The sequence below is a fragment of the Vombatus ursinus genome, unplaced genomic scaffold (assembly GCF_900497805.2).
Source record: "Vombatus ursinus unplaced genomic scaffold, bare-nosed wombat genome assembly UNPS02014770.1, whole genome shotgun sequence".
NCBI lineage: Eukaryota > Metazoa > Chordata > Mammalia > Diprotodontia > Vombatidae > Vombatus > Vombatus ursinus.
In genome coordinates, this window is record NW_020954548.1 from 22,407,078 (window position 1) to 22,421,905 (window position 14,828).

The 14,828-nt window shown below is 37.0% G+C and overlaps 1 protein-coding gene across 1 annotated transcript in view; it reads left to right on the forward strand.

The window, feature by feature from the left end:
* Positions 1-14,828, forward strand: part of PTPRD (protein tyrosine phosphatase, receptor type D) — a 462,091-nt gene that overhangs the window by 437,821 nt on the left and 9,442 nt on the right. The window contains exons 26-29 of the mRNA XM_027863069.1: positions 6,748-7,033; positions 7,497-7,675; positions 8,300-8,426; positions 10,878-11,003. Of these exons, the coding sequence (XP_027718870.1) occupies positions 6,748-7,033; positions 7,497-7,675; positions 8,300-8,426; positions 10,878-11,003 (718 nt within the window). The remainder of the gene's footprint in view (positions 1-6,747; positions 7,034-7,496; positions 7,676-8,299; positions 8,427-10,877; positions 11,004-14,828) is intronic.

Consider the following 14,828-nt stretch of genomic DNA (forward strand, 5'->3'; position numbering starts at 1 on the left):
TCTGTGGTAATGGAGGAAGACCCAACCTGAATACATTAGAAATGCTTGAAGTCCTCTTGTGACTCTTAGCCTTAGCAGCAGTTTCATTTAATGCCCAAGGTTTTCTACAAATGTCCAGTATCTCTTGCATATTTTTGTATTGCATTCTCATAAAATAATGGAAAGTATATATTGTCAAAATGATTCCCTTGACAGAGTCATTTTACTGCTTTATTGAGGTTGTCACCTGATTAATCATATAAACTACTCCCATAAAAATCCAGTCCTTTTTATAGTTTTTCCTTATCTCATTCAGTTTTATATACTTGCAGTTCATAAATGCCAATCTTGTTATATCTGAAACTGCAATATCCAATCAAATTATCCTCTGATGTATGTCCAAAATGTCCTCAATGATTTTTTTGGTCCATATTTTACATCTTTGCTTCCAATGAAATGATCTGTGAAATCCAGTAATTACATTGTCTTTCTATGCCAGATCATTGAAATATCAATAAAGGGTCAGCATTAAAACAGCAGCAAATTAATCAGAAAAGCCAACCTTTAAACACATCCGCAGGATGATTTTAGCACAAAATAGCCCCCTCATGCCTCTTAATTTTCTTTCTGCACATTATTGCTATATCGCATCACGGGATATTAAGCATATTTCAACTCATGGGACCAACTCAATCATGTTTTTAGAAATTGAAAACAAATGTTGTAACTGGATGAATGATAATATTGGAGTAATAACAATTTCCTAGTAGGCGTGCTTGGTTAATGGCTTGCATAGGCTTTCGGCTTGTAAACACTGGAATGTCTATCACTAACTGAAATTGTATTTTTTTAACCATAAAGTTTGGCAGTAATTTGGTTTAATACAGATGAGCCAAAGAAGTCATAACCAATGGAAAGTTCATTAGTGGTCTGATTCTCATTAACTGAATCACTGTCCTCCATGGAAGGTAACTTTAAAAGTTGATTTTTGCTTCAGGGGATAATGGGAACCATCTTCCTGCAGAACGTAATTTGAAAATGCTTGTCCTCTTCTACTTTGCCTGGGCAAATATATGTAATAATGTAATTATTAAAAATGTAATAAATGAATTGAACCATGCTGGACTTGGCCTCAAACAGAGGGGTTATGCACTCCCTTTTGTAGAAGATATTTAGAAAATATTTCTCAGGGCCTGGCAACCTCTGCGACAGAAAACAGATAAAATATGATGGTTTATCAGTTGCCCTGTTCTTATCATGTTTGTGGTTTGAAAGCTGCTGAAGTGATGAAAAACAAACAGCACAAATAGGGTTCTGTCATTATCATCCATACGTGGAGCTTAGTTCTTTAAGATCAGAGAAAAATGCATTTGGTTTAGAACTCTAATCCTTCATTCTGAGAGGCAGCACAGCACTTAGATACTGATGGGTGGGAGAAAAGAAATTACGGAGTGAAATGAAATATGGGCTGCTCTGAGAACCTGAAGATCCAGACAAAAGGATACTCTAACAATTTGCAAAGATCTTAAATGTTCAGAGTTCAATTCCTTAACAAATACTACTGACTAATACCACTTCTGTGTAATTGTAGTAAAGCATAAATGTCAGTTAGTTATGTCATGTCTAATTGCAAGAAATCTCTTTTTCTTTGACTTGGTTTAGCAAAGGTACAGTACCAAGGACTTCTCTTTCTGGGTTTTGCCAGGAAAGGTCTCCTTATGTCATTGAGTTAGTGAAAAAGGTTTTAAAATAGATTTTTGATGTTTTATTTGAAAAGCCCATGATGTAATTATCTGTCCTTTTTTTTTTTTAACATTACTATTTGGGAGGAATTTAAGTCGGTTATAAGAAAAACCCTGATTCTGAGTTTCAGCTTCAAACCTAGCATTTGAAAATCCATCATGCCTGCCAAGTAGTCATATTTTGTTCTCAGGCTTTTGGAAGCTCTTGTTGTTATTTAGTTCTGTCCAACTCTTGATGACCCCATGGATCATAATGTCCATAGGGTTTTCTTGGCCAAGATACTGAAATAATTTGCAATTTCCTTCTCCAGTGGATTAAGACAAACAGAGGTTAAGTGACTTGCCCAGGGTCACACAGCTAATAATTAACTGAGGACAACTTTATATCTGGGTCTTCCTGACTCCAGACCCAGAACTTTATCCTCTGAACCACATAGATGCCTCCATTCTGAAGCACTTAGTGACCCTTAAGACTCTCAACCCCCAACATCTTTTTAAAACAAGGAAACATAAGAGATGATATGTGACTTGCTCAAGGTCCCACAGTCAGCTAGTAGGAGTTTCATAGATGGACAGAAGGGATTATTGAGTTTCATTTTCCTGTTCCAGCCATATGATAATATCTTTTACCTCAGTAACCAGACCAATGCCTAGGGCATAAGAACAATTAACGTCAGGTAGTTTTCAGTAGCAAGTCCATTGTTTGAACTTGACAGAAGGCTAGATTAGACAAAGGACTGCTATTAAAGGTTTCCTTGGATTGACAAGTTTTTCCTTATGCTCATAGTCTTTCTCATTTGATTTTTCTTTTCATTGATTATTCTGTTAGTCCCAGGCTTATAAGTAATTTTTCTTTACTCCCTTTTTAGGGTAGAAGCATGCTAATGTTATAAAGTTCATCTTGTTTTGAATAGCTTATTTTTCTTTCTTTTTAAAAAAAATATATCTGTCCTTGAGAAAGATGTACTGAGTTACTAAATAGTCCCTGGTTCCCTATACCAGTAGTGTCAAACTAAATTAGAAATGGGGTCGCTAATCAATATATGAAAATTCCTGTGGGCTACATATTGACTTAGTTTTAAAATGTAATATAGTCCATGTTTTACATGTCTTATGGTATTTTATTTATTTTGTTAAATAGTCTCCAATTACCTTTTAATCTGGTTCTGTGTACATGCTGCCCTGTACTACATTAAATATTAGATGGTCCCTGAGGGTTATTTCCAGATGCTTTTATGAAAATGTTGGTTGTCATGGTGGGGTTAAGTTCTTGATTTCTAGCAAATTGCTCTCTATACTTAGAGAATCCTTTGGACAAGGAATAAAAAATACAACTGCACACATGCATCTGTGATTTCATCATCATGGGTAACTCTCCTTCAACACGCACTGCCGCACCTCTACACCTTAGTATTTGGTTTAATGTGTTTACCATGGTTCAAAATTCATCACCTGCTGGCCATCTTCTGGTAGTGAACTTCTCTGACCTTCCCTAGTCTGGTCCTTGGACTACTTATTGTGATCTGTTGCTCAAAACCTTTCTAGCTTGACAGGGCCTTTCAGAGCTTTGGATCTGCTGGCTTTGAGAATTCAAGTTCCCCTTCACACCACAATAAGCATTCAGAATTGTTGTGGGAAAGACCTTGGTCAGGCCATTCCCTTGGTAATTTAGGTTCAAGATTGGAATGATGTGATATTTGTAGTATATCTAGTAGTTAATGAAAGGATGTTTGCTTATACATAACATAGTATGTCAATAAGTATATTCAGAGAAGACACCATTTTGATTTAACTGAACATAGTTCCCCTGGCTTTCTGTTGCCATGGCTATCTATGATCAAGCATCAGGGCCCATCTACAACTTCTCATGGCTTTTGGTACTCAGGTGACTAGGAAGCCATGTCAATAGCCTGAATCTTAGTCCCTTGAGCCAAGATAAGCTTAGGGACAGTTTTAATACCCCATCCTGCATGGGATAGGGACTTAAGACATTGTTCCCACCAATATATAGACAAATAATAAGTAGCGGACAGGGTTTTGATTGAGCAAAATTCCCAACCAATTCACCATGGGTCTTTTAATGGGGCAAGTGAATGCTAAAATGTAAGGTCCTTTAGGGCAGGAGCTATTTTTCTTTCTGTTTTTTGTTTGTCTGTTCATACCTAGCAGGAACTTACTAAATATTTAGTGTATTGAGTTTTATTAGCACTGTGTAGCTTATTCAGTAAAGGAAATACTCCAATAAGTAGTGTTCTTTCAGCCCTTTTCAGCCACATGATATTGAAGAGTACTCGAGTTTTTTGGTATTGCACTAGAAGTTGACATCTAATGAGGTAGTTACCTATAGAACTTGGGTTTCTCAAACATATTTGGTTGAATAATCCTAGTACATTCTAAAGTGTTTGACCTCGCAACAGATCACAGTCTTTGAATCTGAATTTTGTACTGAGTCCAGAATGATGATAATGATGACTTACATTTACAGAATATTTTACAGTTGCTAAGCTGTACTTCAGAGTGATGATAATTTAGAGGTCTGTACAAAACACTGTCTATGTCTTAGTCATCTGTACAAACTGTAACAGCAGTCACATAATCTATATAGTCTATCTATCTATCTATCTGTCTGTCTATCTATCTATCTAAATCTAATCTATATAGTCACAGAAATCTATATAGTTTGGTGGCAAAAGTCAGAAGCCCTGGTTTCAAGTATCACCATGTAGTTTGAGTTTCAATTGCCTCATTTGTAAAATGAAAATAAAATACCTCATCTGCTTCCACAAAGGAGTGTCAAAGCAGTAGGTAGAAGCTGGGTGGTACCATGTAGCATTTCAATAAAGGAGATATTTTGGCAAGAAGTATCAAGAAGATAAAATGAGAATATATGTGCAGCACTTTTAGTATTATTAATATAATCAACAATTATCATGAAGATATATTTTTTCACATTTATTTAGTGCTTTAAAGTTTACAAAGTATACTATATATATCATTTAATTTGATATTTATAACCACCTTTAAGAGTAGATGCTGTGGGGCAGCTAGGTGGTACAGTGGATAGAGCACCAGCCCTGGAGTGAGGAGGATATGAGTTCAAATCCAGGCTCGGACACATAACACTCACTAGCTATGTGACTCTGGGCAAGTCACTTCTTAACTCCAATTGCCTCACTTAAAAAAAAAATAGACAAAATGCTGTTATCCTCATTTTACTGATGAGAAAACTGAAATTCACAGAGATTTAGGGAGCTGCCCAGAAATACCAGAGCCAGGATTTGAAACCAGGTTTTCCTGACTCTGAGTCCAGTGCACTTTCTGATATATCATGTTGTCTTAAGTGAAATCATTTATCAAAATGCTTAGCAACTGTAAAATATTCCATAAATGTAAGTCATCATTATCATCAAATGGATGTAGAATGTCTTGGCATTTTAAAAAATTTATACATACATATATAACATATATGTGTGTATATATTCATATGCAAAACTGCATATAGCTTTATAAATATAGATATACCTGACTATATGTGTATGTAGAAAGAAAGAAAGAAAGAGAGAAAGGAAGGAGGAAAGGAAGGAGGGAGGGAAGAAGAGAAGGAAGGAAGAAAAGAAAGAAAGAAGGAATGAAATTCATTTACAGATTCACATGCAACATAAGTAATCATTGAGAATCCTAGTCTGATTAAAAATTCTTGGCCTTAGTTATAGAGTGTTATACAAATAGGAAGTATGTCATTATTACCTGTAATGTATAGAATGACAAATGTGTTTTTTCTTACAATTCTGCTCATCATCCAAATCACTCAAGGAAATTTGTTTTTCCAGTGTATGAACCATCTAGCAATCTTATCCAGTTCAGTAGAATTTGCCTTTTCAGAGCTAGGGATACTGTCTAGTTTTGTGCTTTGCTGACTTTCCCAACCACCTTTGAATATATTTTCAGCAACTGGAAAATTACCTAACAGTTTATCAGTAATGGCGTTTAAAGAACTCCCCAGAGCATTTTCAGTAACAGAGAGTAAAAGTTTAAATTTATCATTCAGAATTCTTGAATTTCACCTGGAATTATGTAGTATATTTGGCAAGGTTTCCCAAAAACATAGGGGAGGAAAACAACAGGAAATGTATACCCAATCTTTCATGATTGCCTAAGTTGCTTCTGTTAAGTATTGTTTTCCTTCATTTTCAGTATAGGATAAAAATTTAAAATCTTAATTACAGCTACACAGATTTCAATAATTAAGATTTTAAACTTTTTATTGTAAGCAAAAATAGGCCTTTTCCCACTATTGAGCTTTTAGAACCACCTCCTTGAAGTTTATAGTACATGAAATCTTTCACATTGAAAAATTTGTTTGCAGTTTTTTTTTTAACTAAAATGACTTGAATTATTTTTCAAAATGGGGCCTGGTTAGAGTTTCCCAAGTTCCTTATCCAATTTGTGAATATAAATAGTGCCATGGACAAAGGTCTGTATTTTGGATTTTGTAATAGTCAAACAAAGTATTGTGCTATTTTTTTTTTGTTTGTTTGTAGGCAATTGGGGTTAAGTGACTTGCCCAGGGTCACACAGCTAGTAAGTGTCAAGTGTTTGGTCTGAGGCCGGATTTGAACTCAGGTCCTCCTGACTTCAGGGCCGGTGCTCTATCCACTGCGCCACGTAGCTGCCCCCAAACAAAGTATTCTATAGAGGCTTTGCACAATCGAAGAACTCATTATTTACGAATTGTTTCATAGGCTGCCATGGCCAAAAGCATTTATGCTCTGGGATAAGCATCTTCACACTTGGGTAGACTGGTCAGTGGATAGCAGAAAGCTCTGATTCCACTTTACTGCTTTTGACCTTCGTGCACTGAGATCACAAAAAGTTTAGAGACTTTTTAAATAGATAATTGAGTAGAATTAATGGGTATCAAAGGTAATTCAACATGATTCTACTTATAAAAACACTATTTACCTATTGCTCCCTTAGTTTTTAATTGAGGAGGCTTGTTTGTTTTTTGTCTTCCCTTCTCTTATAGTGCGGGAGTCGGCAGGACTGGCTGTTTCATCGTGATAGATGCCATGTTAGAACGAATAAAGCATGAAAAAACTGTAGACATTTATGGTCATGTAACTTTAATGAGAGCCCAGAGGAATTACATGGTTCAAACGGAGGACCAATACATCTTTATCCATGATGCACTGTTAGAGGCAGTGACATGTGGAAATACCGAAGTGCCAGCTAGAAACTTGTATGCATATATTCAGAAGCTGACACAAATAGAGACAGGAGAGAATGTCACAGGAATGGAACTGGAATTTAAGGTATGGTGTTGTGCATGACATGCTAGGCCTGGGTAACTGCTTGATATTACCTTTAAGTTATAGTTAGAAGCATTCTTTCTCAAGCTAGGAAATGAAATGTGCAAAAAGAATGTAAATTTTAATTTGGCATATTCTATTGAGAGGTATGTGACTTGTTGGGATTTTTTTCTACTTCCACTTACCCATAATTTACTCATCGAGACAATAGGTTGATTTTTTTTTTTTTTTGGTAACAGTTTAATTTGAGAACTCGGAGCTTAGGAATCATCATAGTTAAAAAAAAATCATCAGGTTTTAGGGACTCATTATCTCTGTATAAGTGAAACATAATGTGATGTGAAAAGATAGGTAATCTAAAGGAGAAAGAAGGCTTAACTTCCAAAATGAAGTCTTCAGTTCATGAAAATCAAACCGCATGATAAAAATTGTTTTAGTCACATTTTCCCTGCTCTCTCTTCAACAGCGTCTAGCTAGCTCTAAAGCTCACACTTCGAGATTCATCAGTGCCAATCTTCCATGTAATAAATTCAAAAATCGCCTTGTTAATATTATGCCATATGAATCCACAAGGGTATGCCTGCAGCCAATCCGAGGGGTGGAAGGATCTGATTACATCAATGCCAGCTTTATTGATGGATACAGGTACTTACAGTTACTCTTCTGATGCATTGAAGCTTTTGACATTTGCATGTGCCCTAGTTTCAGATCTGTGATAAATTTAAACAAGTAGCAGCACCACATTATTTCTGCTGAGGTCAGCATCCCATTTCTAGAGACCGGTTTTTTCATTGACTTTACTAAAGTTAAGAAGAATGCAACCATGGATTTTCCCTTCTAGCCTCCCACTGCCTCTTTGCTGAAGCTTGTAAAAGGGATTAATAAAGAAGCCGTTTGATACTATAATTCATAAACTTAATAGATTGTATGACACTCATTTCTAGACATGAAGCAGCACAACTAAGTGTTTCTTAAGTGCTTTGTATGACACAAAATTGAGCTATTAGAGTTGCATTAAAATTTAAATAATAATGATAAAGACATACATCATAATATTAGCAAAGCAATTTTCTTTGCAAAGTACTAAAAATTAAAACAGCTATTGTTTGATTAAACAATTTTAATAGGAATTTAATGTGTTTGCCATTAATATGTCTTCCATTTTTATTATAAGCAGGTTTCAGAGTAATGTTTACATACAAAGACTGAGCCTTTACATGTTCTTTCGAGTTTTAATCATATTTTATCATTCCTTTTTTTTAAATGTAGGCAACAAAAAGCTTACATAGCAACACAGGGACCCTTGGCAGAGACAACTGAAGATTTCTGGCGGATGCTGTGGGAACACAACTCCACAATTGTTGTGATGCTCACCAAACTCCGAGAAATGGGCAGAGTAAGTGTACTATACCTGAAAATATGTTCCTTCATAAGAGTACTACCTCAAGGCAAGAAAGTGAGATCTAAACAGAGCAATGTGACTGACTGGGCTGCATTCCTTTTTCCACTCTAGTCCCATATTGTCTTTGTGGCACAACATAGTATAGTGGGAAAAAGCGTTTGATTTGAAATCAAAGAATTAAGATTTGAGTCCTTACTCTGCTACTTACTTGCCATACGGCCCTAGGAAAGTCATGTTTCTCTCTCTGGACTTTATTTTTGTCATCTGTAAAAAGAGGAGTTTATACTAGGTCATCTCTGAGGTCCCCTATACTACTGAACACTGAAAAGTAGAGTGCTCAACAATCCATCTAGGCCATTTAATTGTGTGGATTTCTTATTGACTAAAGTCATCAATTTCCTTAGTGTTTGATTTTCATTGGAACAGAACTACAGAAACAGATGATTAGTTGGTCAGTGTATTCTTTTATTTTCTCTTGTTCCCACATCATAAACTTAGACTTTGGATAAGCTAAGAATATTTCGTGCTATTAAATTGTATAATCATGTGGTCTAGCAAGCGAGGTGGATAAATAAAAAAAAATTTGAAGATTCCTGCATGAAGAACGTGTTATTATCAATGCATCCATTAAATCAAGTCTTTCCTCAACCTGGTAATACTCTCTCCATCTCCTCTCAAATTTGCCAGGTTAGGCAAGAAGCGCACAGTTTTCTTTGGCACATAATTTGGTAGATGTGGGTCTTGTTGTTTGGTCATTTTTCAGTCATGTCTTTCTCTTTGGGGTCCCATTTGGGGTTTTCTTGGCAAAGATACTGGAGTGGTTTGCCATGTCCTTCAGCTCATTTTACAAGGGAGGAAACTGAGGCAAACAGGGTTAAATGACTTGCCTAGGGTCACACAGCTAGTAAGTGTCTGAGGCCAGATTTGAACTCAGGAAGAGGAGTGTTCTTGACTCCAGGCCAGGTACTCTACCCACTGCTCCTTCTAGCTGCCCAGATATCAGTCTGCTCTGTGCAAAAATCAGTGTAGTCGAAGGAGCACTAGACAGTGAAGGCCTATCTCGACTCAAACAAGACTCTGGACATTTTCTTGATCTGTCACCCAGGCCTGGAACGCACTCTCTCTCTCCTTATCCCATTTCCTGACTTCTTCCAATTCCTGACTAAAATCTCACCTTCTGTAGGAAGCCTTTCTCAACCCCTCTTAATTAAAATGTGCCTTCCCTCTGCCAATTATTTCTGATTTCTTCTGGCTGTGCCTTATTTGTACATAGTTGTCTGCATGTAAACTCCCCCACTGGATTGTGAGCTCCTTGAGGGCAGGGATGTCTTTTGCCTTTCTTTGTATTCTCAGTACTCAGCAGTACATGGCACATAGTAGGTACTTAATAAATGTTTATTGACGTTCTCACTGACCACTAAACTCTCTGTTTAAGCTTGAGCCAACCTCCCTGGATTTCCTTCACTGAAGAGTCAATATGGCATAACTTAGAACTTGGAGAAACATAGAACTGGGTTCATTTCCCATCTCCACCAAGTGCTGTCTCTATAACTTAGGGCTAATCATTTAATATCTCTGAACATCAGTGTTTGTAGAGTGACTATAATAATATCTATAATACCTACTTCTTAGGGATCATATGAGGTTCCAAAGAAAATGTATAAATGTCTATACTTATCATCTGTCAGATGAGAGAATTGAATTAGATGAGTTCCAAGGTCCCTGATAGCTCTAACATTTTATGACATCAAAGTGGCTGATAGAGCACTGGGCCTGGAGTCAGGAAGACTTGAGTTCAAGTCCAGCTGCAGACGCCTACTAGCAGTTGTGACCTTGGGAAAGTCATTTAACCTCTGTTTGCTTCAGTTTCCACAACTATAAAATGGGGGTAATAATAGCTCCTACCTGCCAGGGTTGTTTTAAGGATCAAATGAAAAAATATTTGTAAAGCCTGGCACATAGTAGGTGCATAGACTGCATTTGGTCTGAATTGTAACATCAAGCTGAAAATTGCTAAAGCTGTTCAGTACAAATTCAACAATCATTTGCCAGTCACTTTGTTAGGTTCAGAGAATAAAAACATAAAAATGAAACAGTCCCTGTCCTCAAGGACCTTCTATTTCATGGGAGGAAATGAGTGTGTATGGATAAGCAGATATCTCATGTAGAAGGTGGTACCAGAGCTGAGCACCAGAAGGACCATGTTTTTTGCAGCATTGTCAAGGGATTTGTCACACTGTTTTAAAGAATCACATTTGCTTCGAGTTGTTAATCAGTTGTTCTCTAAGTGAGGGAATGGAAGTAGTTACTTTTTTTTTTTTTCCTGAACCTCGTCCTTGTCTACACACTCTGAATTTACTTTAAAGAGGCAGGATTATAAAAATGCCCTTCAGTGGCCATTTAGTACGTTTAGGGTTATCTAAATAACCTCTCTCTCTCTTTTAGGAAAAATGTCACCAGTATTGGCCTGCAGAACGTTCAGCAAGGTATCAATACTTTGTGGTAGACCCAATGGCTGAGTACAATATGCCACAGTATATCCTAAGGGAATTCAAGGTCACAGATGCCAGGGTGAGTTAACAAGGTCTCATCCAGTTAGCTTTCCTCTTTTCTTCCCTTCCATTCTCTCTGTCTCTCTGTCTCTGTCTCTGTCTCTGTCTCTCTTTCTGTCTCTCTGTCTCTCTGTCTCTGTCTCTCTCTCTCTGTGTCTCTCCCTGTGTCTCTCTTTCTGTCTCTGTGTCTCTCTCTCTGTCTCTCTCCCTTCTATCTTTTTCTTCTTAATTTCTTTCTTTCTTCCCTTCTTTCTTTCTTTTTATGGTAACTTGTCCTCTCTTTGGCTAACTCTACACGAAAACCAAGGTTTGGCTTTATTTCAGACTTAACATCTGGCAGCACAAGTTTGGGATTGCACTTTAAAGGTGCTTGTGCTGGAAAACATTTACTGATTGGAAGGTTGTACTTCCATTCACCTTCTCTTGCTCTCTTTGGAGCTTTCTTTGCCTTTTTTATCACTTAGGCTATAAATATGTTGTTGTTTTGCAAAACCCTGTAGGTCATGTGAGCGGGAAGGTTAATTTGGTCTGATTTTAAAACTGCAGAGCAACTAGCATTCTTTTAAAAAAGCTGACAGTCTTTGCACATTCTAATTTGCTCCCTGGCATGTCTGTCCACAAGAACTATGCATCCATGCATGACCCTGGCTGACTAATTTTTACTTTTCATTTCTTATCTAAGGCTGATTCTAAGACTCTACTTTCGGTGAGATGTTCTGTCTGGCCATTTCCAAATCATGATTTCAAACTGGCATTATAGGGTAGCAGAGTCACTCCAAAACTTCGCTGTGTCTTTGGGATTGTTACAGTAGGATAGTGAACTAGAACACCAGGATAGAGTGCTTTATTTAATATGTTTGTTTGTTTGTTTGTTTGTTTTCCCAGAAAGCAAATCTCTCAAGCAATCATCAAGCTAAAAGATTATCTCCTAATCCCCCAAACCTGGCTCTGAGTCTGACCCAAAGTTGTCTTTGTTTTTATTTTATTTGTTTCTTTTCTGCTTTTGTTTTTGTTTGTGAGACTGGGCCTCCCTATCTTACTCAGGCTGAAAGTGCAATGCCACTCAGATTCCCAATCCCACTACTGACCTTCAAGGAAGCTTTGACCTGCTCCATTTCAGAATTAAGCAGTTTTCTGCTCAGGCAGCTTTTGATCACCCCACTCCCAGGGGCTCACTGTACCGATGACAGGCTTGGTGCAGACACACAATTAGCTTTAGTCCTCCTGTGGCTCAGAACTCCCAAGGTGAAATAACCCAACAGGCTCAGCCTGCCCTAGTAACAGGGATTACAAGGGGGGCACCAACATGCTTATGTGAACTGAGGAATTTTTTTTTATAATTTTTCTTAACATTCAGCAGTTTTGTTGACCTAAATTAACAGCATCACTGAGTCACAGAAAGTTAAAAATCTTAACTGTGCTGAAATTGACTGTATTTGAACCAGCTACAGCATTCACTTTGGTCTGAGAAAGGCCATCTGATACAATGGAATAGTCACTGGACTTGGATTCAGAAGACCTGAATTTGAGTTCCAACTCTGCCACCAGCTGTATGATCTTAGTCCAGTCATTTAGCTTCTCAAAGTCTTCATTTCCCCATCCGTAAAATGTGGATGATAACATTTAAGCTATCTACCCAACAGGCCTACTGTGGGAATCAGATTTTATATACATATAAATATATATACATATGTATACATAAATGTATGTATGCATACATATACACATACGTACAAAGACCTATATAAACTTCAAAGATATGGAAGTGTTACTGTTAATATCATCATCTTTGACCAAAGCCTTGATAACCCTTCAACACTATTATAAAATTTCCATGCTTCCTTTCAAAATTAGAAAATGTTTATAAGTAGAAGTCATTTAGAGGTGGAATATATTTAGAGGTACTAATCAACAAAGGAATATGAACCAAAGCCCCAAACATAAAAAACATTTGCCTTTTCCCCTCAGTTGCAAATCTAGTCATGCTCAAAGTAAACCCAGATGAAATCAGTAAAAGAGATTGCAGTGAAATTTCCTCACATGATAACTTTCTTATATATTTAAAATGAATAGCAAGTTGTACATAATACAGTTGAAGTTTCATGAACAATCATCTGTTTTATTATACTATGTTATGGAAATGCTTGTTTCATTCCATAAATTAAAAATAAAAATTTAAAAATAATAATATAAAATAAAAACATTTCCTCACATTTCAAAAAGAGATTCCCAGGATTTTACATCTTTCATAGCTGCTCTAGTACTCTCCGTTTTTATTCCTGCTATTTCTGATCTGAACTTCCATATTTAGAAAGCATGTTGGCTTTCAAGGCTACAATATTATTGAACAGGTAACCTTTAAATTGTGTCATGTGATTTCTCCTCCATAGTGTAAAGATTTACTCATATGGTTCCTCTAGCCATTAGTAGGAACATTAGTCAGAAACTAAATCCCCAGGATGTCCAAGAGAGAACAAATATTACCATATATTACCTAGCCACCTTTCTTGTGCTTTCAAACCTTTTTGTAAATTTAATGTTGTGATCAAGGGAACCAGAGCATTTGTTACTCCTGAAACAATGAAGGGGAAATTGGGTTCCTGCAGGAACTAGCCATCAGTTGGTATTAGGCCAAATGGTTAGTTCCCTACTTTTCAGTTTTATTATCTAGCTGATGGAGCCTCCCTAATCACTCAAGGCAGCTACTGAAGCATGCACCACATCTGGTTCCTGTGGAAATTGTCAACTTTGCTGATCCATTGCCATCTCTCTTCAAGCTACCCTCCTTGCACTGAGGCCAAAGGAAAAACATTTATTAGCATTGTATCTTGCCTACATCCTGGGAAATCCGGGTTGCCTACACCTACCTTCAAATTAGGATAACCTTCACAAAGTTTCACTCATTTCCACAGATTTTGAAAGGCATTCGCTTGCCTCCTAGTCCCCAAATAGTGGTAGTGAGAAGGTGACAAATGCATTTTTTATTCCTTCCTGTGCAAAGGTAGATAGATTTCCTGAGAAGCAGTCAGTCCTATTACTATCTCTCAAGATTTGAAGGTAGTAGCTTAGAGAAAGAGAGAGAATAAGAGAGAGAGAGAGAAGGAAAATTTCCAGAAGGAAACAGAAGAGACCTTTTTTCTTATCTTTTAAAGTGACCTATATTTCAAATGTCATTGTGGAGAAGAAAGACTCCTTTTGCCTCTAGCTTTCATTCTGCCTTTGTTTGTTTGTTTGTTTGGCTGTTTTCTTCCACATTCTTTATCCAGGGAGCACTGGGTGATTCATAAGGTCAGCCCTGCAAAAGTACATTTTCAGGACAGAGCATTTAGTTGCTAATGCTCTCTTTTCTCTCCTTGAAAGATACCTCACTTCCTGCTTAAAGGCACAATGACGTAGCATATGCTCTTTACTCTGTCATAGCTGGAAACAGGATGCCTTCAAGATGTGTGGGGTGTCCAGGAGGCATGAAGGTGAACAGCAGCTACTCAATTTGTGTCAGATTTTTAAACGTCACCATTTACAGTTTGACAATACTAGAAAATGAGCAGGCCCAGCTTATTTGGGATTGCAGTGACCTCAACAAAATCTTTGGTTTGGGTGTGTATTGTTCTGGCTGTAAATATATGAGAGACCTGGACTCTGCACTTCTATTTTGACACTTTTTAGTGGTGTACATGCTTAGGGAAATATGAATGCATGTTTTGCTTCGTATAGAACCTGCATTCTCTAGGGTTACAGCTGAATGATCTACTGATTTCAGTTAGAAAGGGAAAGTCACAAAAGCTGAGTAAAAACCTGCATGTTTAATGGGAGTTTAACATGTATGATTGGAAGTGATAGTGAT